This window comes from Mesoplodon bidens, assembly GCF_964165515.1.
Source record: "Mesoplodon bidens genome assembly, chromosome: 14".
Classification (NCBI taxonomy): Eukaryota; Metazoa; Chordata; class Mammalia; order Artiodactyla; family Ziphiidae; genus Mesoplodon; species Mesoplodon bidens.
In genome coordinates this window covers 88021935-88047526 of record NC_138170.1, presented here as the reverse complement: position 1 = coordinate 88047526, position 25592 = coordinate 88021935, and the positions used below count along the sequence as shown (strand labels likewise).

At 52.5% G+C, this 25592-nt stretch overlaps 1 protein-coding gene across 7 annotated transcripts in view; it reads right to left on the bottom strand.

The window, feature by feature from the left end:
* Window positions 1-7044: 7044 nt before the first annotated feature.
* MYT1L (myelin transcription factor 1 like) overlaps window positions 7045-25592 on the bottom strand; it is a gene marked incomplete at both ends in the record, with an annotated part of 135710 nt that continues 117162 nt past the window's right edge. For 5 of the 7 annotated variants that reach the window (XM_081255099.1, XM_081255100.1, XM_081255103.1 and 2 more), the window contains 4 exons: window positions 7045-7185; window positions 7500-7643; window positions 10615-10718; window positions 18482-18573. In XM_081255099.1, coding sequence (XP_081111225.1) covers window positions 7045-7185; window positions 7500-7643; window positions 10615-10718; window positions 18482-18573 — 481 coding nt within the window. Of the gene's footprint in view, window positions 7186-7487; window positions 7644-10608; window positions 10719-18481; window positions 18574-25592 lie in introns of those variants that run through there. The other 2 variants (XM_081255098.1, XM_081255102.1) reach the window with 2 other exon arrangements.

Genomic DNA, 25592 nt, shown 5'->3' with positions numbered 1-25592 from the left:
GGCTCATTGCAATCGTCCCTTTGATCTGCACCTCAGCCACCCGGGGCCAGGGTCCTGTGCCTTCCCATCCTGAGTCCCCGCAGGGGCCACCGCGAGGGTGGCTGCAGCCCGTTTTGCCTCCATCCTGAGTCCTCTCTCAGTCCTCACCTTCGGGGCAGTCTCAGTGGCAGGATGGCTGCAGAGTCCTTGGTTTACTGATACGGCAGCAACGTTTTTCATTCACAACCCCACGAACATAGTTTTGTACCAGGGAGGTGAGATGCTGAGAACAAAGGCTGTGCTTCTGGAGATGCTCCAGACCTTTGCTCAAAGCCTGTCAACCCCCGCCTTTACATGGGGTGAACGTAAACCTTTAAGTTAAAGGGTCCAGAGACAAGAAAGGAAGCTACAAACAAATGAGAGAGAGGAAAAAAAAAGCAGATGGAACTGCTGCAGAAAAGAGTGGGGTGTGAGAGGATGGTCACGTTCCAGGTCACGTCCTGGGTCTCCTGGGCACGGCCGCCAGGTGAGGGTCCTTGGCTTTGTGCAGGAAAGAATTCAAGAGCGGCCATAGTAAAGTGAAAGCAGGTTTACTTAGAGAGATACACATTCCATGGATAGAATGCAGTCCAGCTCAGAAAGTGAGAGCGGCCCTGGGAGAAACACAGACAGACTGTGGTCCATCTCAGAAAGCAAGAGGCCCCCAAATATGGGGTGGTTAGTTTTTATGGGCCGGGTAGTTTCATAGGCTAATGAGTGGGAGGATTATTCCAACTATTTTGGAGAAGGTGCAGAGATTTCCAGGAACTGGGCCACCGCCCACTTTTTGGCCTTTTATGGTCAGTCTCAGACTGTCATGGCACCTATGGGTGTGTCATTTAGCTGATATGTTGCAATGAGCGTATACTGAGGCTCAAGATCCACCTCTTGGACCTAGTTGGCTCTAATCAGTTCATGTCGTGTCCTCAGTGGCTGTCATTCTTTTAAAGGTTGTGCCCTGCCCCCTTCCTGTCTCAGAACAAGGGCCCAGATGGAGAGGAGTCTGACCTCCAACAGAGCCCCAGTCTCCTTATACACTGATTTTACTACATTCGCATATAAATGACACACCTACAGGGTGGGACATGATCAGACAGAAAGGACCAGAAAAGGATAAAAAGGGGATGGCACCCCGCTCCCTTGGTTGGGGGGGAACCCCACCTCTTCCCCCGGTAGGCTAATGCATACACCTCCCCATCATCAGCCTCACCCCGCTTCCCTTTGTCTTTATTGGTTAAAGTAAATCTCTCTGGCCAGGTGGGCAAGAAGCTTATCTGTGAATTTAGTTCGTCTTCTCCATATAAAGCTTGTGCTGTGTTGATCTCAACTTTGGTTTTGCCTGCTCCACCCTGAAGGGAAAAAGAACCCTCTCCTGCTAAGGCAGGGAGCCTGGCTGGGGCCTGAGCAGGGTCCATACAAATCACTTTGGTAACACATGGAGGACAGCAGCCAGAGGAAGGACCAGAGATTGGAGGAGAGGCAGCTTCAGGTGGGGCTAAGACACCAAACCCTTTCATGTATCAGAGAATGAGACAGATAAGATTCATATCCAGACTTCAAATCCAGAAATCCAGAAAGGCTTTCTCATTCTGGAAAGTGAAAGGGATTCTCCCCTTATTCAGCAGGAATAAAAGAACTTTAAAAATGTGACCATGAGCTAATCTTTGCATCAGATAAGCCTAAAGTATTTAGGAATATTTTCGAATCAACACTTCATTGGGCTCCGGGAAATATTTTTGGCAATACAGCAAATGATAAGATGTAATTCACCAAGCAAGTGAACTGCAGAGCCTTCCAGCTCTTCTAACCCTCAGGATGGGAACGAGGAAGCTGGAGGTCTGGCTGCTTCTAGTGTAATCAACCAGTCCGGTCACAGCAACGTTGAACCAGATGGAAAGCAAGGTGAGTCAAAAAAGAAGCTTTCAAAAAAAAAAAAAATAAAAAAAAAAAAAAAAAAAAAAAAAAAAAAAAAAAAGAAGCTTTCAGGGAGGTGCTCTGGGGTCAGTACTGGCAGATACAGCTCCAAGGGAGCTGTGAATATTAATGTGGAATAAAACTCATATTTTATGGCAAGACAAGAAAAATTTAAACCTAAAAAATGTTCTCTACCTTTTGGCCACCTCTTTCCCCTGACTGTGCATTGTGTATCTGCATTAGGCGTCAACCAGACCTCCCCATCGGGAGCAATACCTGCTCAACCATAAAAAGCAGCATTCTCGCAGCATCACCTAGAGAATTCCTTAAAGAAAGCAGTTTTTCTTGATTTTATAAGGGCTCACATGACCCTCCACGAAGATGATGCTTAGATTTGATTATGTCGATTTTACACCTCAAGAAAACTGGGGAAAAATGAACCCTATAAAGCAGGAAATGAACAAGGCTCATAATCTGATCACACGGAGAGAATCTGTATGATGGTTTTTGCGAATAAACTTCTAGATCTAAGGCTGTGTGAATGCAAAAGAAAAAAGACAATGAATAAAGTTTGTTTTTCTTGATGTATATTTTAAATTGCTTAAGGCCCAAGGCTCTCCTGCTTTGCTCTGCATTGCTGAGGAGTCCACACGGACTGGAGCTCAGGCTGTGGAGGGAGAGCTCTACTCATGGGAGCCCTGAGCGCACCCAGGTCTCCCGCAGCAGAAATGGCCCCAGATGAACGGTGCAGGGACTTAGGCCTTCGGGGAGCTGAGATGCTCTGGCCATCAGTAAGGGCTTCTCCTGCTCCTGGAGAGGCTATCTCCCGAGGAAGAGGGGCATCACTTTCCTTCCTGGTGATGGGGCTTCCGGGAGGAGACCGAGGACAGAACTGGACAGACGCCCCTTCCACAGGCTTGGGGGCGGGCTGGGCCACGAGAACTGTGGGTCTCTCAGTCACTAACACAAGTCGACCTGGCCCAGCCTCCTGCCACTCAGCTGCTCCTTAGCGTGTTTTCTGTACTGTTCACTTGCTTTATCATAAGCATCTTGTTAACGAGTCTTTATAACCAGCGTTTCTAGGAACACCATAGCGTTCCGTAAGGTGCATTTGCCATCAGCTGCTCAAGCCTTCCTCTGAAATAGGACTTTGGGGTTGTTTTCACTTATTTCAATGCTTTTACAGTTGCTTTGGTGTTTTTAGGGGGACTTCTGGAATTACTGGGTCAAAAATTTGAATTTTATAAGATCTTTGGTATTATTGATAAACTGCTTTCCAAGATGTTTATATCAACTCTCAGGCAAGGGCAAAACGGCTTTCGACAATCAGGTTGAAAGATTTCAGTCACTGCCAGCAGCTCCTTGACGCACCACCATCTGCTTTAACTCCATTTGATCCTGAAGGCGGGGCTTTTCACCGAGGTGCGCCCCAAGGTATGGAGAGACAGAGGTGGCAGGGTCCTAAAAGCATCCCTCCGCCCTCCCCCTCCGTCAGCCCGGATGCAGCTGACCAAGCTGTTAGGTATAAAATACCAGCAACACTCGCTAGGAAGAGGGGCTCAGATGGCCTTGAACCAGCAGAAGACGCCACTGGGACTCTGTTGTGGAGTTAACAGAGTATGGCGGGGCTCTAGGGGACTGTGTCTAGCACAGGTGAGTGTTTCTGGAATTTTAGGGGTTACTTTTACTAACGAAGGTGATGGGCAGCTGGGTAACTCATCGTTTTTGGATCACATTTGGGGGGTAATTCAAGGGCTGTGGGCGATCCTTGCTGATAGCGTGGAAGGAACGGTGGTGATGATGCTCCCAGGGGACCAATCACAGGGCGAGTGGCCCCAGGAACCCCAGGTGGGAGGTGCTGGGAAAGACGCAGCGTCTTCCTTGGAACTGAACCATCGCACAAAGCTGACCAGCTGGACACCTCTCAAACCTCTGTGTCCTGCAGACCCGGGAAGGCAGGGGAGTGAAGGGACCAGGGGTGGGAACGTGGTAACTGGAAGCAGCCTGTGAGCCCTCGTGACACCAGATCTGTAAAAATCCGTACAGGACGTTCTTGGCTCAAGCGGGAACTTTGGGACGTGGATGCGTGTTACGCAATGACGATGTCATATCTAGGGGGATAACTGTAGTAGTGAGGATGTCCCTGTTCTGGGGAGATGCCTGCGTGTGACGTGACCTTGGGGGAGAGAGCGGGGTGACGGCAGATGTGGCAGAGCGGCTTCCAGACAAGCTCCATGCAGGCACCCCCTGAACTGCTTGCATCTGCTCTCAGGGGCCTCGGAGTAGAGAACTAAACCTCCAAAAACGTTACAATAAAAGCATCCAGCACTGGGGAGAAATGTTCCCCGGGGGTCCCGCTGGGGGCCCCGGACACCAAGCACTTCCAGACTCCAGTGAAGATGCACAGCTGGTTAGAGACCCATCGTGCTACAAATGTGGTAACACCTTTTTTATTTAGAGTAAGATGTGTTAACATCCAGCATGACAAAATTTGTACAAAGTTCACAATTTAAAAATGAATATCACCGCAACTTGTGATTCCACACATTTATAGCAAAATTAAAGTGTCAACAAACCCATGCCGTGTAGTACAAAAATAAATCAAACTTCAGTTCCACAGAGAGCACGATAAATATTTATACAAAATTCTGTCTTAATAAATGATTACTTAAATTAACTTAGAAATGAATATGAACAATAAGTTATAATAAATAAACTCTGATGACTCACAATAATTCCATATGAAAGGTCAGCATTCTAATATGTGACACTTTTGTGATCCTTATATAATAGTCACAGATAACTTTTGATTTGATATTATGTACCAACGTTAGATGAGCAGCAGATTTGTGCTTAAAACCCCTTTCCATTGTACATAGGTGAGAACAATTAGAATCCCAAACTGATACTACCTATTACTCTACCAAAAGCATCACTATATTGGCCAAGAAGCTGCAGACACGACGGGGCGGGGAGATGCATGTGCCGATATGAACAACGGGGGCCCCCCCGCAAGGAGGCCGGGGCCCTGGATGGGACATATGGCCGCAGGTGACGCGGAGCACCTGGCTTCAGTTCTCAAAAAGGCAATTCTGAGCAGGGCAGCTACAACTAATCACACGACAGAAAGCGGGCTCTCCAGAGAGGGGCTGCAGAGCCCAAGTCATGACGTAGTCTTCTCCCAGCTGATTATGAAGGTCCTCCTGGAAAACTGTAAGCGTTTGTACAGTGAGCAGTCTAAAGTGCCGCTGGGATGTACATAGATTTATACATATATATATATATACCGAGGTTGAGTATTGTATCAGAGTTATTTGCTGTGAGGTCCCTGTAATCTCCCTTAGCATCATCGGGTCAGCCGGGAGGCCTCCTCAGATTCCTCCAGGGTCAGTGTCACGAGGCTACTGACACGGGAATTGCACACCTCCGTACGGATATATAGGACAAGGTAAGTGCAAATAGTCGACTGGCACGTGTGGGGACAATGACCCTGTAAGTCCTGTTCTGCTAAAAATATTTTTTTTTATTTTTACAAAACCCATCTTTTTTTTTTCATAACAAAATTTTAAGTACTTTTGTACTTCCTGCATAACATCAAGACATGGAAGGAAGAATGCTATTACATGTAAATCAAGTCAACGGCAATCGGAAAACACGACACACGTCGTCCCAGGGACGAGCGAGCGGGGGAGAGTGCAGCCGTGGAAAGTGGTCTTATGCATCACGTAGTGCAGTCGTCGGGTAAAACAATCAATCTCCAGGGTGCAAATGAGTCTAAGATGATCTAGTGTAAAGCAAAAAAGTGCTGAAGTATATTTAGTTACTCTCAACATCTGATTGCATTCATTCTTAGAGAAGGTCATGACAGATCAAACAAGGCTACGCAAACGTTCTATGGTCAACTGGTCTCCAGCGGACGGGACGGGACAGTGGAGCACACGCGTCCTGACTCTGAATACGACCCGGGCTTATTCAAAGTAAGCGTGGGGTGAGGGCACTTCTCGGAGCTGCTGGCCCACGCAGGCCAGCAGACAGATCAGCCCAGTCACTCGAGGACTCACAAATCATGTGCCTTCATCCCCCATACGTGAAATCATAACAGCAAACAACAACGGTAAGAATAATTCTTTTAAGGTGGAAGGGGAAATAAATAGTCTTAAATGATCTTTGAGCGTAAATGAAAACACACAGATTCTGTTAGACAGTTCAGAGGGGCACGGAACTCTTGGGGAGGTAAAAGAAGTTTGTTCCAAAGGGTACTGAGAATGGAAGAGGAAGTCTTCGGGTCATCCACCTCTAACAGGCCCCTGTCTTAACTGAAGGTCCCATAGTCACACCATGTAAGTAATGCTCAGGAGTTAGTTTAAAAAGTGCTGTTTAAGCTGCTTTGAATCTTCTGCCAAGTTTCCATGGCTTGATGCTGTCTTACAATAAATTACTTATCTCATTTCTTACAGTTAATCCATATGCCATTTCCTTGGAATGCAAAAAACCTCATTTATTGCCCCACCATACACCATCCTCCTAAAACAAACAAACAAAAAAATCACATAATATTTCCAAGCATTGTTCAAAAATAAAGCATTTGTTTTTTGCAACCAATTCTTGCTATGAAACAATATGCACACGAAATGTTTTTCTTAAATTCCGTAAAATCCTCCAACATGAGGCAAAATGATAACATCTAAAAAGTGGCTGCGGGACCACCAAATGATCATTCAAAGCTGTTTTTGTTTTTTGTCCATTTCAGTCCAAAATACTAAAACATTTAATCACTAAAGCATTAAAAAGAATTTACACTCTATTTATTTTGATCGGCTTACCTCTTCAGAAATATATATACCCTCAAATGTGCATACATTAGCAGCTATAAACATTACATGGCATATCACACTATGTCAGCTTATATGAAAACGTACAAAAATGTGAATGTATTCCAAAACTATTCTGCAGGTACTATCTTTAAAGCAAGACATAAAATCATTATGAAGTCTTGTAAGCATAACACTGTTTCAAACAGAAATAAATATATAACACTTTCTGGTAAATTACAGCAGCAAAAAACAAGAGGCATCCTTTTTTTAAGCAAGATTCCATCACTACAGCAGCTGTTCAGACCTGAATTCCTCTCACAGCCTGCTTTATATTTTCCAGTAGAGCTTTATTTTCTGGGCTCTGATAACGATCTTGATTTGTATACATGTCCGTCAAAGTAGTCACGTATGCATCAAAATTTTGTTCATTGATTGGATCCTACGAGATATTAAATAGTAGTTCATATGCAACTTTTAGTTTCTTAATAGGATATTCACATCAGCATAAAATAGTATCATAGCATAATGCCACTGTCCTTAGTTAAAAGGCCTTTTCAGAGAGACTTAATCTTAGGGGATTTACTGGTTCAGCCCCGCCAGAGTCTCTAGCAATTAACGTTATGGTTTGGGGGAGGTAACCGCAAATATCCAAAGTTTGAAGAACGGTGAAAATAGGAAAGAAAAAGGCATCTACTCTGGGATGCGCACCGCAGGAGGCCTCCGGTGGCCTGCTCTGGGCGGTCAGTCACTTACCATGTGCGGGAGCTGGATGTTGGCGAGGCTGTGGATCAGGGACTGGCTCAGGTTGGCGAGCTCGTGGAGGAGGGACTCATTCTGCTGCTCAATCACTTTGTTCTCCTCCTCGATGGTCTTCAGGCTGCTCTCCATGGTGGTGATCTGAAACGCACAGACGCGTGGGACATGTAACACAAGCCGGCCTGGGGAGCACGCGCCCGCTCCCACGGGGAGAGGCCCCAGCTCCCGAGGCAGAGGGAGAACCTCTCTGCTTAAATCAAGAGGCTCCCACGTGAATGACAGGTCATTTTCAGGGTCATCGTCTTGTGTGCATTGAGTCATCACACTTGAGCACGTGGCAACTGGACTCTAAGGGCTTGTCTTTCTGAAAAGGGATTCATGCATTAGGGTGGGCTAGGTTCCTGGGCTGTGTCGACGTTCACTCAATTTTTTAGAAAGTTCTGCTTGTCATTGTGCATACAGGATCACATGACGACCATGTCCTTGTCCCACCCTGGCCTTTCCGCTGGAGTGATGGGATTATTTATTTGGATTAGTATCTTATGCAGTGCGGGGGCTCATACGCCTTCTTTTTAGCCTGAACTTAATTCTGCACAGATAAGTCTTGAAATATTGATTTATTTGTGAGGCACGTCACTGCCCTCCCCTTAGGGTCGAGGCAGGTGTCTCTACCGGCAGGTATGACATCTCTGCATCCCTCTGTCGGATAAAGGTTGACCGTGGCTTCCTGGGCAGCTCTTCCTTCCTCTAATACTCCAGAGAGAATTTAACAGTTGCCGTGGCGCCTTCTGGCCTCCACCTGCCACCAGACAACCAGCACTTACTACACGGCCCTGCAGGAGAGCTGCCCCCATCTGCATGGGTTGCAGGGACACAGTCGTGGAAGCGAATAGGCGGCTTGGATGCTGTAGTCAAGGCTGGTTACACGGGTGCAGGGGCTCCCGGCAACCACAGAGTGTGTGCCAGGCTCTGTGGGTCCCCTGCACCTGTGTAGCTTGGCAGTCGCAGACCAGCATCATAGGGGATGCACAGAAACAAGACAGAATTGCCAGACGTGCACCAAGCTCACAGCCTTAGCGCCCTCACACTGTAACCACTGGCTGCCCCGAATCACCTGAATCTCTGCTTCATAAACTCTAAACTCTGATGTCTCAGGTAGGGTTTCCCTGCTCATAGCCAGGGGGAGGGCTGGGCACGCAGCTGGTTCTGTGCCCCGGGCCTTGGCTCACGGCCCTCCGCCCCGGGGATGGGGAGCTTCCCCCCCTCCCTGCTGTTGGCAGCATGTCCTCCGACTAAGTGTTTGTGGGGCATCTCGTTTCCGGCAGTGCAGGGAGGAGGCCGCTAGGATGGCGTGTGTGTGTTTATACGAAATCTAGACCTGGCTCAGGATAAAGATACGATTTATAAGAGACAAACATAGAGCTTAGCAATCACTGATTTGATGATATGAAAAAAATATATAATTCTTCATACTGTTCTGAGCATTTTGTTTTATTTTTTATTGTTTTGGCCATGCTGTGCGCCTTGTGGGATCTTAGTTCCCCAGCCAGGGATCGAACCCCTGCCCCCTGCAGTGGAAGTGCAGAGTCCTAACTACTGGGCCACCAGGGAAGTCCCCAGTTCTGAGCATTTTCGATGGAGAGACCGTGAACTCTGTCCAGGCTCTGGACCTGGGACCCTGCGAGGACCCTGGTCTCCCTCAGTTTCTGCAGTTGTAAAATGAGAGAGGTGTGGGTCAGACTGACCATTCAGTGCCTTTGAAGCAGCAGAATCAGAATCTATTTTTACACTGAAGGCTCACTGGAGCCCTCAGGTAACACAGGTAAGAGTGGGGCTCTGACCGCTGGGGCCTGGGCTCCGGGGCTCTCAGGCGCGGTGACCGTCGCTCCCTAACTATCCCAGCGGCCGTGCTACAGGGCTTTTGGGGGCCATGCACGTGCCCTGTGTGGCCGGCGTGTGCGGCCTGGAGAGCTCTGTCTTCACCTCCAGTCACTGGACAAAACGCAGCAGCACGGTCCTCTCCCTCCCGGTATCGCTGACCTGGCTGGAGGTGAGGGGTACCAGAAAGCCCAGCGGCAGGGCCTCCACCCCTCCCGCTGTGGTTTTGGATTAAAGGTAAGGAAAACCCTTGCCTGTCTCAGGCACGCCTTGGGCTGCAGCACGGCCGGAGGTGGGGCTGTGGTCAGCAGGTGGGCTGGTGTCCAAACAAGTGGACAGACGGCCAGGCAGAGAACCTCAGCCTCACATTCGCCCGAGGGCACGAAAGGGTAGCCCTGGAGTTCCTGTGGTGACCCTGGTGGGGGCATAGCTGGAGGGCTCCCCTACCTGGAGAGGCTGTGCCCGCAGGGATGGGGACCAGCAGGGACCTGTCCCTGCCCCCTAAGCCCATGGGCAAAAATCCCACGAAGGCTGTGATGCCCCAAGGGGATGGCTGGGGCGGGACAGGTCCAGGCCACAGAGGGCGTGGGTTCGAACAGGACAGGAATCCCTGGCCTCGCCTGTGAGTGGCTGCAGTGCTTCCCCATTCCCAGAGCCTCCGGAGCCGGGGCGGGGAAGGCCTTTGGAGAGCCAAACTGGGTGCGCTGGGCCCACGGCCCTGGCTGAGCCGCTCCAGATCTCAGGTGCAGCGGGAGTTGTGGACACTTACCATGTGGACCGCTGTGGGCACCTGGGCTATAGGACCAAAGCCCCTAGGATGGGGCATCTAGTAGGTGCTCAATAAAGGCTCCACCCCTCCCCTCCCAGCAGGCTCGTGAGGCCACGGATAGCAGCGGCCCCCGGGAACCCAAGGAACAAGCTCCCTGTTCCTGTTTACCGAGTGATAACCTTAGGGCCTTTGCATCCCGGGGGGAACGAGCTCACCCGCTGCAGGAACAGCACTCCTTGGGACCGTCTACCATAACCACGTGTCATTAAAAATACCAACACAAGAGGGAAAACTAGTGGCCGGCGGCCCCTCTGTCACAGCAAGAAATGATCTCAGCAGAAGACTGAGAAAACAGGTGAATAAGTAAAGGGAAAACTGGGCAAAGAAACAGGCAATGGCGGCGCCCCTCGTCTCCCCGGCATCAGCGCAGGTGACGGCTCGATTGAGGGCCTCAGAAACTGTTACCTGAGTTCTGAGCTTGATCATGTCGGCTTCCATCTGGGAGTTGGATTCATTCAGCTCCTTGATTTCCTCATCCAGCTGCTTGATCTCCTCATCATTCTCTATGCCTGTAAGGGCGGAGGGGAGGGGGTTAGAGACACGGCACCTGGAAACACTACAGGTGGAACCTGGAGGTGTCGTTCTTTCTAGATTTGGAACCGAATTTGCTGGGAGAGTGTACTGTTGAATTAAACCATACAGTCACAGTTTGTGTGTCTTCTATCCCCACTGCCATCCTCCTTACAATTAAGACACCTAAAAACAGAAAAAATCAACTGGGGGGGACACAGGCCCCCCAAACTGAAAGGCTCCATCTCCCTGGGACGATTAACCAGAGCCTCAGGGTGTGACCCTCCGACTCCAGCCGAAACCATCTTTGTCCTGGACGTGGATTTACCCGGTGCAGCCCATGAATTGTCTCCTCTGTTTATTCTCTGTCCCTCTCCCTCGCTCTTTCTCCCCCATCACTCTGGGAAGGAGCCTGCTGACATATCTGAAAATGAGGCCAACAGGGTCCCTGCCCTCCCCAAGCCTAGATTTTGGGTAGTAACCAAAAACCCGACTCGGTGGGTGCTGAGGTAGCCATCCCCTGTGGGAGGATGAGGCGGCAGTGACAGACTTCAGGCGGGTGGTCACAGAGGCTCTCTGAATATTGACAGCTAACTAATAAACACGCCCCCCCATCTGAATGGCCAGGGTGTGAAGCTTGGCTGGGCCGCGTCCTGGGGGAGAGGGGCTGTGCAACTGCCAGCTGGGGCCCTGGCTGGGCTGCAGGGGCGATTGTTAGGGTTTACAAGGGGCGTTTTCGAGGCCAGTTCGCTTGGCTGACTGCTGGCAACCTGGCCTCGCCAGTGTCAGAAAGATCCCGATCCTCCTTGTGTTTGACACCGGTATCCCACGGTTGAGCATCCTTAGGGCAAGAGCAGAAACCCGGCAAGTGCAGGTACGGGACGACCACACCTGTCACTTGCACGGCACCTGGGGGAGCTTGTGGGGCCGCTGTCCAGCTCTGTAGAGAGAGGGGTCCAGTCCGCCTGGGACGGAAGGCCCCAGACAACCTGGAATGCTGCAGACCCTCCAAGGAGGGTTCCTCCCCTCCCAGGACTCGAGAAGACAAAGCAAAGAGAGACTGGGGGTCTGAGTCTTAGCTGCTGTTTTCAGTGAAATGGAAAAAAAAAAAAAAAGATTCGCAAGAGTAAAGCATCTTCCTGCAAAGAATCACATTTCTTCCACGGCATTATGTTTCCTCATAAAAGTAGTCAGGAGGAACATGCCATTGTGTTCGATTTAATTTCCCCTTTAATAATCCTTCCTTCTGAATCGTTTCTCCCCCTGGATCTGTCTTAGGTGGGAAGCGAGGCTCACGGACGAGCTGGTCTTGAGCACCTGCCCGAGTCTTCCCTCCTCCCCCTGCTGTGCTCCCACCGTCACCCAGGGGGACCGGGGGGGACCTTAACCAGAGTCATGGCTCTCTCGTCCATGACCCCTGATCAGCCTCTTAGGTCCTCAAGGTGCTTCTCTGCCAGAGTCTTACAGGGTCCAGAACATCAACAACAAAGTCTTCCTTTTTATCAAATGCACCCCGAAGCCAGGTCAAGGATATAATAAAAAATACTGCCAGGAGTGAAACGAGGTTCACCCTTTCTCAGGTGTAGGCTGCTATTCCCCCACTTTTTATATGTGACCAGGTCTTCATGGCAATCTCTCACAATCAGGGGATAGGATTGACGGAGTTAGGGTATATAAAATCCCGGCACGCGGGAGGGTCTCCATCAAGGCTGTACACGGGAGGCCTCCATCAAGGCTGTGGCCAACGCAATTATTCTTCCGTAGTTGAAGTTCAGGTACAGCTCACGATAAGAACGCATAAAAATAATTAAGATAAGTGCATAAAAACCCTGACTTGTAAGACAACTAAATCATGAGTCAGTTTATCTTTTAACAAGGATTCGCCACACATTCCTCTAAATTGTCAGTCTTCCAACCGCACAGAGAACATCTCTTGTGTTAACTGAATCCTTGGGCTGTGAGGGTCGTCAGGTTTTCCAAGTGAATTTCTGTTAAGATTTCTGGACAAGCTCTTCATGTCATATTTCTTCAGCTTTTTAGATTTGAACAATTTAAAACTTTCTCTTTTTCCGGGTGTGTTTTGCAGTTTCTGTTGAAGACCAGCCTTGTGAAGAGAGGGTTATCACATTTTTCTAAGAAGCACAGAAGTTCTTCCTCTGTTCTCGGGCCCTGAGGTGCAGCTGCCTTTTAAGATTTCCCGATCTTTGTTTGGATTCAGGCTCTTTTTGAAGCCACTGTTACAGGTTCTAATGTTCTGCCGTGCGGGCGCTTGCTGAGAGAGGGGGCACGTCTCCACAAGGCCCCTTAGGCAATGGCTCTGATCCTCTCTGTGGTGTAAGAATACATTGTGCAAAGGAAACGCATCGGTTAATATAGGAGCAGTCTTCTCTCACATATTAAATAAAATGTCTAATTCTTACTTGCATATGGCACTGAAAGTGTCAAAGAGCAGACCTGACTGCGTGTCACGAAGGTAACTCCTGCCAGAGTCTGTATGTGAGGCTGGGGTAGCTCTTCCTGGGGAACTACCCCCTGTGCATCCCCAGAGCTATTTGATCAAGAGATTTGATTTTGGATAATCATGATAAGAAGGGTGAAAAATGTGCTCCGCAACTGCCTGATTCCAACACCGAGATTTCATGTTTCCCTTGAGAAGTGAGTGGAATTGGGACCAAAACAATCCATTTCAGGGTTGGCGGTTTGAAGATCACTACCCTATTATAAAACCCAGAGAATGGTGGGAAAGAATAGCACGCCTCGAATTTCCAATTAAATCACCTTAATTTGCTTGTCAGGAGCACTCCATCAGCGGTACCTAATATACAGTGAAGCATATAAAATCCACAGTCATGTCAGCATCTTTGTCTTGAGGCTAGATTCCAGCAAATGGAAACTTAGAAGAATTTTGATAAAATTATGAGACAAGAATGCGGTCTTTCTGGAATATAGGTGAAATCTTGGGAGCCCATTTCACTGGTTTGAATTTTCATGAAAGAGTTTCCAACAATTATTATGTTCTGTTTAACTTTTGTGGAAAACCAACGTCTAAGCAGGGGACAGAGATCACGGTACTGGGAGATTTCCTGAAGTCTGGCGGCATTGCTTTTCTTTTCATTTTTTTTTTTTTTAACATCTTTACTGGATTATAATTGCTTTACAATGTTGTGTTAGTTTCTGCTGTACAACAAAGGGAATCAGCTGTATGTACACATATATCCCCACATCTCCTCCCTCTTGCGTCTCCCTCCCACCCTCCCTACCCCACCCCTCTAGGTGGTCACAGAGCATGGAGCTGGCGGCATTTCTGAACTGCCTTGATGGGAGGTTTTAGAAGTCTGAGGTTTAGCGCTGGGTTTGGAAACATGACAGACCTGGAATCTGAATCCATATCTTGCTACTTAAGAGCCCTGTGATGAGTACTTTCCTTAACTCCTAGAAACCTCAAATACCTCCATCTAAAAAGGTCCCTATCTGTCACAGTGGCTGTAAGAAATAAGCTAACTATATAAGATACCTGACCTATAGCGAGACTCGCCAAACAGGGGCCAAAGAAAAATGTTAAATGCTGTGTTGTCTGAGCAGCCCGACAGCACCGGGGTGTCTGCAGGCTCATCTCTGCTCCAACCGGAAAGTAGCACAAACTGGTTCTGTCCTGCTGACCCGGTCCATGTGAGTCGACAAACAGTTAAAAGAAAAGACAAAATACTGTATGTGGTCTAGTGCAGTGGGCTTCGATACTTGTTGAATTAAAGAATTTAAGAAAAGACACACCTCTCCCTCACAAGTCCTGAAGTTGCCATCTGATGGTTTTTACTGTGACTTTAGTTGACAAAAATGTATATATTTCTAGAAAATTGTATGTTGCAGAGTGCTTTCAGTCTATTTTCATCAAAGCCTTGGACTGAGCGTTTAATTTATGAAAAAAATCTACTGTGTAAACTAAGTGGCCAATCAGGCTTCATTATCAAAACGATCTGCAGATCAGATCAACCTTCCAACAGAGGTCACCATAAATCCAACAAAAGCACTAGCCAGGGCCCCCATGATGACCTTTCCATCTCTAAATTTTATTCTAGGAGATGGACGGGTGGATGGATGGATGAAGATGTGAGTTTTGGTCTGGATGAACTAAGGAGCACAGGCTGCAGCACTATTTCCTCCTGAAGCTCTTGGACCTGCCCTCCTGCCCTCTTGGGAGACCCCTCAGGAGCCCAGCATTCGCGAATGGTTCCTTGTTAAATGCCTGCACGTGTGTGAGTCCAGGACTCAGGAGCAGCCTTTCTTCCGTGACGGTGGGGAAGCTGGGGAAGAGCTGGCAGATGACAGATGGATTCTCAGACTGTCGGATTCTAGTGAGTCAGGTGGAATTCGAGGGTCTGGAATTAAAGCCATCCCTGTGGACGTGCCCCCAGGTCACCCTTGAGAGCCCCAGGGCACAAGTGCCTGGCTGTGAAGCCCACTTCTGCAGAGGAGAGAGCGCCAGGTATGCTCATTGGTCCCTCTGTGCCACTGGGGTACGGCGGGGCCCTGGCTGCAGGTGTGCCCTCACAGGTCGCCTGGCACCGCTTTCACCTCTTCACCGCTTTGAGTTTCCTCTTCCTTCTTGGTAAAGGGGAGCGTCAGTACCCACTCTTGGGGCTGCTGGGAATGAATATAAATGAATAAGTGCATGAAACTCCCACACAGAGCTGCAGGCAGGGGAGGGGGCCTTCCCTCAGCTCACCATCCCAGACAGTAGATGAGAAAGGCAGAAAAACGTTATTTCTTTTCCTTCTCTCCTGAAGGCTTGGCCAAAAACGAAAAACAAAAAACAAAACCCCAAAGCCGCCTGCAGCCCAACTCCGGGCAGAGACGCTCACAGGCCTGGAGTGACCATGTGCAGAGGGTCCCGGAGGAGACCCCTGGTAACTGCGCAGAGCCCCGGCTGCTCGGAGAGCCGAGAGCTGACCGACACTGTGAGATCATTCGGGGGAGACACAGAAGAGTGAGCGTCTTTGCGGGGAAGAGATGGGAACAGACTCTTCTCCAAAGTTCAGAAAGAAGAAAGAACCTTGGATTTTAGAGCCGGAAGGAAACCTCAGAGACTTTTAGATGCACTCCTTTCTCTTCAGATAGACACTCGGGAGAAAAAGCCGGATCCCAGGACAGGAGCGGCCCGGCCCGAGTCAGCCCTAGGGCTTCAGGTGGTCCCTTGGCCGCGGTGCTCAGTCACCGTTAAGAGGACACATTGCACATGGAGGGTGAGTGACCTCGGGTAAGGTCTGCACTCAGGATGTTCAAGAGATGAGAGGGTGAGGGATGGTCTCTCCCTCACACAGGGTGAGGGCCACGCCTTTGGCCGTGAAGGTTGGGCACAGCTGCAGGCGGCAGTGACCACTGAGCTCCCGTCCCCCAAAGAGCAGAAGTGAAGTTCCCACAGTCCTGCCCTTTGGTCAGACACACACAGGGATGAGGCCATTTATCCACGGGATGACTTGTGCTCTGGGTTTACTAAGAAGTGCCCTGATCTTGGCAGAAAAGGTGTCCCGACAGGTGAGAAGCGAGGGGACTGCCAGCCCTGGGCTCCAGCATGGACTGGGCTTGGGAAGGCCTGGGTTTGACCCTCTTCTGCTGCTTCATCTCCAGGTGACCTGGGCTTCCCAGGGTCCTCGTCTGTGGACAAGCAAGTGACAGAACCTACAGCAGGAAGAAACATTCCGAAGCCTAAAATCAGGAAGCTGAGCTCAGATGCAGAGAGGTGGGTGGATGGCGACTCCACGGGCGACCCCACTGACCAGGGTGGAGCCGGGAGCCGGGTGCCCAGCCTGGATGAAGGCTGGGGTTGCTTCCTCTCCCAGATGCCATGAGTCCTTTCTGGTTAACAGCTGTGACTGGCAGTTACAGAAGGAGGACTCTGAATGTTGGATGCCCCCATGAGAGATGCCAGCCCGGGGGACTCCCCGCTCTCCCCGGCCCTCCCGCCCGCTGGGAAGCCTCCTCCTCTGGGTGTGCAGACCTGCCCTCTCCACTTCTCTCCCTGCTGTGTCTGCACTGCCCTCCATCTATCCGGAGTCATAAGCTGGCACAGACTCCCATCAGTTTGCAGAAGGAGTTTTGCTTTAGCCCTGGGGATGTTTTGCGGGTGAAATGTCACACTAAATATTTTGGAAAGAGCTCAGTGGATATTGTTTTCTCTCTGGCAACGTGCCCTGCCGCTCGATGGCTGAGTGAGAAGTGACATTGGTGACCCTGGCGTCTCGGGATGGGCTCCTCACGCTGGCGGGTGAGTCTGACAACTTCCGTCTAACTGGTGCCCGCCCCCCATCTCCAGCCCCCGGGCTGCCTTGAGCGGAGGTGGGGCTCACGGGACTTGAAACTTCAGGTGGAAGCGTCGTGGCCCTGACTGTCTTCCTGGTAAATGACGGGGGCCAGGATGACGCATGTTTCCTGCTGAACCCCTCGTGCTGTCCTCAGGACCGAGAATGAGTGTCCGGTGAGCCATGGAGGCTTCAGGACAGCGGCCGGGCCCCAGGTGTCTCCAGGCTAGGAGCGCATCAGGGCTGGGTCCTTGTCTGCGTGGATCCTGGTTGCGGGTCAGCCCAGGAAGTGGAGGAGGAGGGGTCGGCCCTGTCTGCCACCCAGTCTGGGGCCCGAGCTACCTGTGGCGGGTCCAGGCCTCCAGCACGGGGATGACCCGTGTTTCTCGGCACTTGGTTCCTCGGGGAGCACGGAGTTCGGGAGGCGCCTTGCCAGGCTTCAGTGTTTTCACCGCAGGTCCCGCTCTGACCGAACCCCGTCCCTCACAAAGTCCCCCGAGGGGCTGGGCGGGGGCGGCTCCCACAGGCCATCCTGCTGAGGGATTACGACTGCACTGGCCTCCGTAAGCGTGAGCTCTGTCCTCCCGATCGCTGCAAACACTGCACTAGTGACCACCGGACCTCAGCCCCCAGGGACACACGCGGTCACGGCCCTGCGAGCCTCTGGTGGCAACACGGGCGCCAGCGCATCAGCGTGTGTGTTTCTGTGAAAGACACGTCCCCACTTAACGTGCGTACTGATTCATTAACACTGGAGTCTCGGCCAGCAGCCTGTCGGACGCGGGTTTCCTCCCTAAGGCATGTCATGGCCTCCTTACGCCCAGGACACCAGACGGCACCCCTGTCCTGCTCTGGGGGCCTTTTCAACAGTGGCGTCTCCAATGGGAAAACACAAAAATTCAACAAATGCAGCGCCCCACAGACCGTGAAGGGGACCCTTATTTATGGCTGAGCCACGAGGAGAAGGCAGAGAGGCTGGGCATCGCGGGAAAGTGGCTGGAGAGTCAGGCTCTCCTCCCCTCCCCGCGGCCCTGAAAGCACCGCGAGCGCTGGTCTGGGGTCACAAACTGACTGTAGCGTGGACCTGGGGCCCTGAGGCCGGGCTGGGACGGGCTCCGAGGCCCGAGCCCCCCGCATGCGCTCCGCCAGCATCTTTGCGCACCTCCTGCGGCGGGCCAGGGAGCGTCTGGAAGGAGGGCTGCGCAGACAGACGGACTCCAGCTCCCGCCCCAGAGTGAGGGCGAGGGAGACAGCCGTGGGCTGCGTGTGGCCCGAGGGCCCCTGACTCAGCGCCCGGCGCGGAGGGCCGTGGGGAGACCACCTCCCCCCGGGTGGACCGGCTTTGCCCGGGCGGGAGTGACCGCTGCCCCCTCCCGAAGGGACGAGGCCGTGCTGGGGCTCCGCTGGGGCCGCGAGGACGGCCGGGCTGTGGCCGCGGCCCTGACGCGCTGGGCGCACGCGGTTACCGTTGCTGGCCCGCTGCCGGATGGTCAGCATCTGCTCTCCCGACAGCTTCGCCTTCTTCATGGCCGACGTGGCCCGCGGACATCCTGACAAGCTGGGGACGAGACGGGAGGTGGAGTTAGTCGCAGGTTCGGGGGGCCCCCGGGCCTGCAGGGAAAACTGCCGCGAGCTGCAGGTCCCCACGTCACCCGACTGGGCTGGTTGCCGGCAAAGGGCCACCTGCACATGGGAACCAGAGCGGAAGGTGGGCAGGGCCGGCTGTGCCCACAGGCAGGTGTCTGTGGATGGTGGACTTCTGGGCGGACACGCAGCACAGGGCCGCAGTGTGGCCTGGGGCAAGGTCTGACCGCTGGGGATCGGGTGGGAGGGAGATGAGCCCTCTGAGGGCCCCTGGGACTTTTAGGGAGCACCCATCTCACTTTAACAAACTTCCTTATTGGGACTCCCCTGGCGGTCCAGTGGATAGGGCTCCTCCGTTCCACTGCAGAGGCTGGGGTGCGATCCCTGGTCGGGGAACTAAGATCCCACATGCCGTGCTGCGCGGCCAAAAGTAAATAAAAATATAAAAACTTCCTTATTGTGGAAAGTCGCAAACTCACAGAAGGGTTGGATTCAAAACTTAATGTCAAACGTGCGAAAGTAGAAAGGGCAGAGTGATGAGATACCACCCAGTCTCACATCCTGACTCACCAGGGCCCCTCCCCGTAGTTATTTGGGAGAAACCCCCAAACAGAGCCTCAGCCTCAGTGTCTCACCTGAGGGTCTGAAAGGTGTGCCAACACCCTCACCTGTCGGGGTCCACACGCCCCCATCTGCTTCCTAACCTCGTGAATGGTCGTCCGCCCGGGTCCGCCTGTGCTCTGCGTCCTAAGCTGGGACCTGGTCTGAGCAGCGTCTCTGCAGGACGCCTCCCTCCCTCTTTCTTTCTTTCTGGGTCCATGTTGAGGACAGCGATCTGAGCACCTTCCACGGGGGCCAAGCCTGGGCCTCTGCACCCCTCGCCCCTCACCTGGCTACGACCTCAAGTGGCCACACAGGAGGACCCCACTACACCGTTGTCAGGGTCCCTCTGGTGCTTCATACGCAGGTGAAACGTAAACCAGTGTATATGTACAGTATTTTACGTATATTCATACCATGTGTATCATTTTGTATTTCGTCTGCATTTTCAGGGCTAGATGGACCCTGTCCTCAGAGAGTGACACTTACACGGTCACTAGGCAACATCCGTGGGACATCTGTGTTTATACAGGGAGGGCTATGAACGCCTCTTCAGATACATTTTCTAGTACTTTTTCTGATGGGGATTTTAGCAGGTGTTTTGGGGGAGGACACCTTCGTACAACAAATGTTTTCACGAGGAAGTTCTGAGGTGCTGGTTCGAGGAGACGTTTGCATCTGGCAACTGTGCAGGACTCTCCTGAGAGGCCGAGTAACCGCTGTGCCCACTGCTCTTCCCGGAACCTCCCCGGGCCCTGCGCTCGCTCGCGGAGCTTCTAGGTTTACAGGGGACGGGGCAGTGGGACGTCACCCCAGAGGGTGACACAGCATCCTGTTAGTGCTCATGGGGCCAGCATCCCTGAGGCCTGTTGCTCGGAGGCCAGCACGTCGCCAGGCGTGCCCGGGGGCTCCCGGATGCTTGTGGATTGGAAGCTGTGCACAGTGGGGGACTGCGCACCCCGATGCTCCTACCTGAACAGAAGTGGGAGGGGGGCTACAGAACAGAGCGAGGGTGGAAAGTAACGAGAGGGAAGCCCAGTCGCGTGGGAGCCAGCGCGTGAGGGACTCGGGTGTCTCCACGAGTCATCCTCCTGTCATCACCAGGCTGGCGGGGCCCAAACCCGGATGTGCAGCAGCAGGATGGCCTGGAAGCAGTTTAAAACACAGACTCCCGGACCCACGTTGAGGGTCAGAACTGGATTTCAGTCTCCAGTTGCTTCTCCTTGCTTCCAGTTAACTGAACTGCCAGCCGAGAATGACAAACAACGATGTCCTTCAGCCAGAGCTGGGAACTAAATTAGGAGACACAGAAGGATGTGTTCTGTGCAAACACGCCTGCACTGTGTTCCTCCCATTCCGATCCAGTGACTGCATCCCAGCCTGGGTCAAATTTGGAAGTGTCCAGAGCCGGCCGGGCGCCCGTGCCGGGCGGCGGGTGCCCGACGAGGGCGCAGTGCCATCTAGTGGCGGCCCGAGCCAACCGCACCGGGTGCCCTGGGTCTGCGCTGGTCCAGGATCTCAGGCCAAAGTCCCCTGCCGGAGTCCTGCCAGGGAGCGACCCCGGGGGGATCTCGGTGTGGTGAGAGGAGAGTCCTGAAGCGGAGACCCAGTGGCCCTTATGGAGACGCTTCTAATTAAAACCAGACTTCAGGCTCCAGGCAGCAAAGAGTTAACCTGTGTCTGCACCAGCACCCACCTCTGGGGCCCCAGACGTCTGGCCCAGGCTCCACCAGGAATTCCTGGGAGGCTCCGGGCAGACACTGCCAGGGCTTCAGAAAGGGACAGAGGAGATGCAGGCCCAGCGTTTTATGAGGACATCCCCCCGAGGGGCGCTTCCTGCAGGAGAACATCACCCCTGAAAATAGCTCAATAAGCAAAAATTTCTGGGAGGGGGTGGTTAGAAAGACTCTGGAGTCCACTGGGAAGAAAGTAAGTCGAGAGCACGTGGGGTGTCTTGCTCTGGTGTTTGTTCACGGCCCAGAGTGGCTCGGGAATCGAGAATACAGGACCCCGATGTGAAAGGCCCCTGTGACTCAGTCTCTCTCCCGAGAAGTGCGGGTGGGCCGTTATGTACCTTGTTTTTTTCACTATTTACGATTTCACCATTGATGTTAAAATCCTCTAGTAAGGATGTGATACCTCCCTGTACAGCATAAATTCCTATGCTAATGCCACCCTCTGTATCGTAGCACTGTGGACATGTCACCAGCTGATTCCTGGTGACGGGCACTGCACTACTGTTACGCTCTGCGTCATAACATTGGGGACTCTCGGGGGCGGGCACTGCAGGCAGACGCTGAGCGAGGGAACCGGCGTTAACACGGAGGGCACACGTCACGCTCACCGGAGCAGCCAATTTTGAATTTGCTTCCTGAGACCACAGGAGGATGTGTTGGGCGCACAGGGTGTCCTCTGACACCCATGGAATTTCTGCCCCCAGATTATTTGTCTGAACTGCTCCCATCTGAGTGCGAAAGGGTGTCCTTGTGGTTCCTTCTCAGCCCAAGATGTGGATTTTGAGTTTATCCCCCCGCAACGTTCTGAGTTTCTCCAAAAACATATTTGGTGTCGAAAGCATGCCCTGAGCCATGGAGGGAGGGAATCGTTAGGGCAGGAGCCTCTGTGCCCACCTGGACCTCAGGACAGACGGGGGTCTCCCAGTCGCAGGTGTTCATTTGCAGGGGCTGTGGGTCAGACAGGAGAGTAGCAGGCTTTGCAATCGCTTTATTTCTCCTGCTTGATTCCGCTCCATCCATGCATTTTGATAGCATTATGGAGGAATTAGGCTTTAGCGGGCATCTGGGTCCCAGCTGGTGGGTATCACAGGATCGCTGGGGTCTCTCCCCGCCGAGGATGCGGGACTGAGTGGCTCACGCGCTCCTGGCAGGGGCCGCTGTTGCTCATACTCTTCTGACCCCCTTTCTTGCTTGGAATTACTGCTGAGCCTGAGGGCGCTCAGTACCACTGCTGGGCAGGTGAAAGCAGGTATGGAGCCAGACAACCTACAGGGATGGCCCTTAGGAGGGTCTTTCCTCAGGTGTTCTTTTCCTGACAGTGTTGTGACCGACACTGCTGAATCGAGGAGGCTCCAAAGTTCATCTCTTGGGCGAGTGTCCCTCTGGTGTGGCTGAGAATGACGTTTGTTCATGACAGCGAGGCTGGTACTTCCGGCAGGGAGGCCTGGGTGCTGGGGAGGGCTGGTCCTGCAGTGCCCAGGAAGCGCCCAGGCTTCTTCTGTGGCCGTTCCTCTGGGGGCAGCTTGGCCGATGGGGTACCTTCCCTTCACTGCACTGGTTACTCGCGAGGTCTTTCTCAAAACTCAAAAACCCAAGATCTTCTCAAAACTCAAAACTCTCAAGCTCTCAAAAACTCAAGACTTTTGGTCCTGGAGGTTTTTCTGGTTTCCTTCTTCCATTTTCTCTCGTCTCTCTACTTTTTCAGAAACTCCTAGTTGTTGGTTATTAAATCACATGAATTGTTTCTCTATTTTTAAAGTATTATCTTCTTTTCTCACCTCTTTATAATTTAAGGGAGAGTTCCTCAGCTTTGTATTCTAATTTCTATGTGGATTTTTAAGTCTTACTTACCTTTTTTTTCCAAAGAGATCTTTCTTGTTCTCTGAATGTTTTTTGAATTATGAATATCATAACTTATAATATTCTTTCTATCCTTTTCTGTCTGATGACAAATCACAGTTTTTTTTTTAAAGTCTTCTCCTTCCAGAAATGTCTGTTTTCTCTGAGCTTTTTTTCCTTTTCTGTCTTCTTCTAAGTGTTCTTTATTTTGCTTTCTGTTCTGTTACCTGGCGCATCCCTTAAATAGCTGGAAATCCTAGGCTGTTCATTCCCATTCTCCAGACATCACACCTTTCTCTGGGACCCACTGGTTTCGGGGGTGGAGCACCCCCCTGTCTGAATGGGCTCGAGTGGCCACAGCGGCTCTGAGACAAGCTGGGGGGTGGCGGGGCCTCCACATTTCACTTAATGCCCCTGAGTCCAGCACAAGGGACACCCCTGTGTCCAGATGCTCCTGGGGTCCCAGGCCAGAGCTTCCCACTCCACTGGGGTGACGGGGGCATGGGCTGGACATCTAGGGGTCAGGCTGCTTCTTATGGAGACTTTGAACTAGTCCTCTGTTTTCAAGCCTTCTCTGAACCCCCCCACAGAGGGCCCACTGGTCTGTGTGTTCCGTGGGATCCGCAGCCCCCCGAGCTCCCCCTTCACCCATGTCCCCCGCCACCCCTTCCTCTCCCGGAGATGCAGGTCTGAGTCATTTGTCCGTCAGCTTTGGAGCTCCCAGGACTTGGTGGACGAGATGGAATTCACTTCTCTTTTAAAAATTTTTTACCGTTTAAAAAAAACTTTCTGGGTTTATAAACTGAGAGTAGGTCACTTCAGTGGAGCTTTGAGATTGGCGGAGATGACTGTGTTCTCAGCCTGTGGCGTCTGACCAGGACTTTCCGTAGAGATGCCCACTGCGGTCCGGGGTCCATGGGCGCTTTGCTGTGACGTGCGTGCTCTTGCCGCCCCTTTCCTGGGGGCCAGTGTGGCGGTCTCTCTCTCCTGGAGTGACGGTGGCCCTGGTGGCCAGATCCTAGGCACACCTGGTCCAGGGGGCGGAAGCTTGAGTGTTGCCATGACACCCGGGGGAGCATCCTCAAAGACAGACCTGTTCTCCATCCAGCGACAGAAGCAGCCGATGCTCCCAGGGTGAGCGGGGTGGGGGTGGGGGGTCAGAGGGCAGAACCACGGGGGATGGAGCCGGGAGCCGGGTCAGCCCTGCCGGCCTGGGCCTAGTGACGTGGGATCACACCTAGTGACCTAGTGTCCCCACCGCCCTGAGCCCCACTCGTTCTCCTCCCGCATCCTCGCAGACGGCAGGGACCCTGCTTCTCTCTGTGTTTCTCCTTTTGCTTGTCTCTAGGAAGCCCGGGGCTCACATTCCTGTAAATCATTGCTGGGGGCTGATTGTGTCCCCAGAGAAATGCTGACACCTTAACATCCAGAACCTGTGACAGGACCTTATGGGAAATGGGGCCTTTGCAGATGCAGTTGAGTCAAGATGGAGTCGTGCTGGGGTGGAGGGCCTCGTCCCGTGACTGGGTCCTTACGAGAGAGACACAGAGGAGGCCGGTGACGACGGGGCAGAGACTTTGGGTGACACCCAGGATTGCCGTCCCCTCACCCCCCTGCCCATGTTGTGACCTCTGTCTTCCGACGCCAAGAGGATAAATCCTGTTGTTTTAAGCCACCAGTTTGTGGTGTGTGCCAGGCAGCCTAGGAAACTGATCCCATCATACGTGTTAATTAACTTTGGACTCCTAATCCAGATGTTTCCCCATCTCCTATGATATTTCTATCAGTTTTTCGATACGTGAACATAACTGTTCTGTAAATATATGAGTTTTTGCCATGAGCTCAGGCGGCACTGACGCGTTGCGGGGGTGACAGATGATAACAGAGGAGACCCCCCCCGGCGCTAAGAGCTCAGGGTAAAGGCGCCGCAGGAGAGGGGTCCCGGGGCCCGGCCCCCTGGCCAGTGGTGAGAAGTGTGGCCAGGTGTGTCCTCATCCAGATGGGCCCCTGGCTGCACAGGGGGACTGTTCAGGGTACGTTCCGGGAGGGAGGACCCGGCATGAGGACGGCAGAGGGGGACCCCAAGGGACACGGAGCCACAGAGCTTTGGAAGGGGGACCGGCCGCAGTGGGTCGGGGCCTGCAGGGCGTCCAGGGTGGGAGCCCCCAGCCCGCGTGGGTCACATTTCAGCTTGTATTAACTGAAATCAAACAACGTTAAGTGTCATGGGGACTGAACGTCAGCCGTGGGCCTGGCAGCCTCACACGTCTGGTGATGACAGAGCAGCCAGAGGGACACGGCGGCCGGTCACGCATTCTGTGCCGGGGGGCGGCATCGGCCTTCAGAGGGGCTGTCGGGAGAGCCCCGGAGTGTGTCGTCATCGGTTCTTCAGAGGAAGCGAGCCTTCTCTGGGGGCTCGGGCAGGTTTTTGGAGACAGGGTCTTCTTGCAAAGGGAATTCAAGGAGGAGCGGGCGACCGTGGGCAGACATGTTAAACTCACCTTATGTCTAAGACTCTGTAGCATGTGCAGCAAGGACTGGAGTGGCCCCGCAGACTCTCTCAGGGGTCTGAGGTCACGGGGGCATTTTCTCCCCATTTCTCTAGAGTCACGGAGGCTCATGACCTGCCAGTGACACCACCCGCGGGGCCAGTGCACAGGGCTCTGGCCTCTTGTGCTATTTGGTTCCCAGGACGTTTCTTCCAACTCCACGCTGTTCAGGGGATGAACAGAGGACACGACGTGCCGGGTCCACGCAGGCCTGGACGGGGCGCCCGGGGGGCCGGGGCAGCTCGCAAGGAGGACACTGCCTTTAGAGG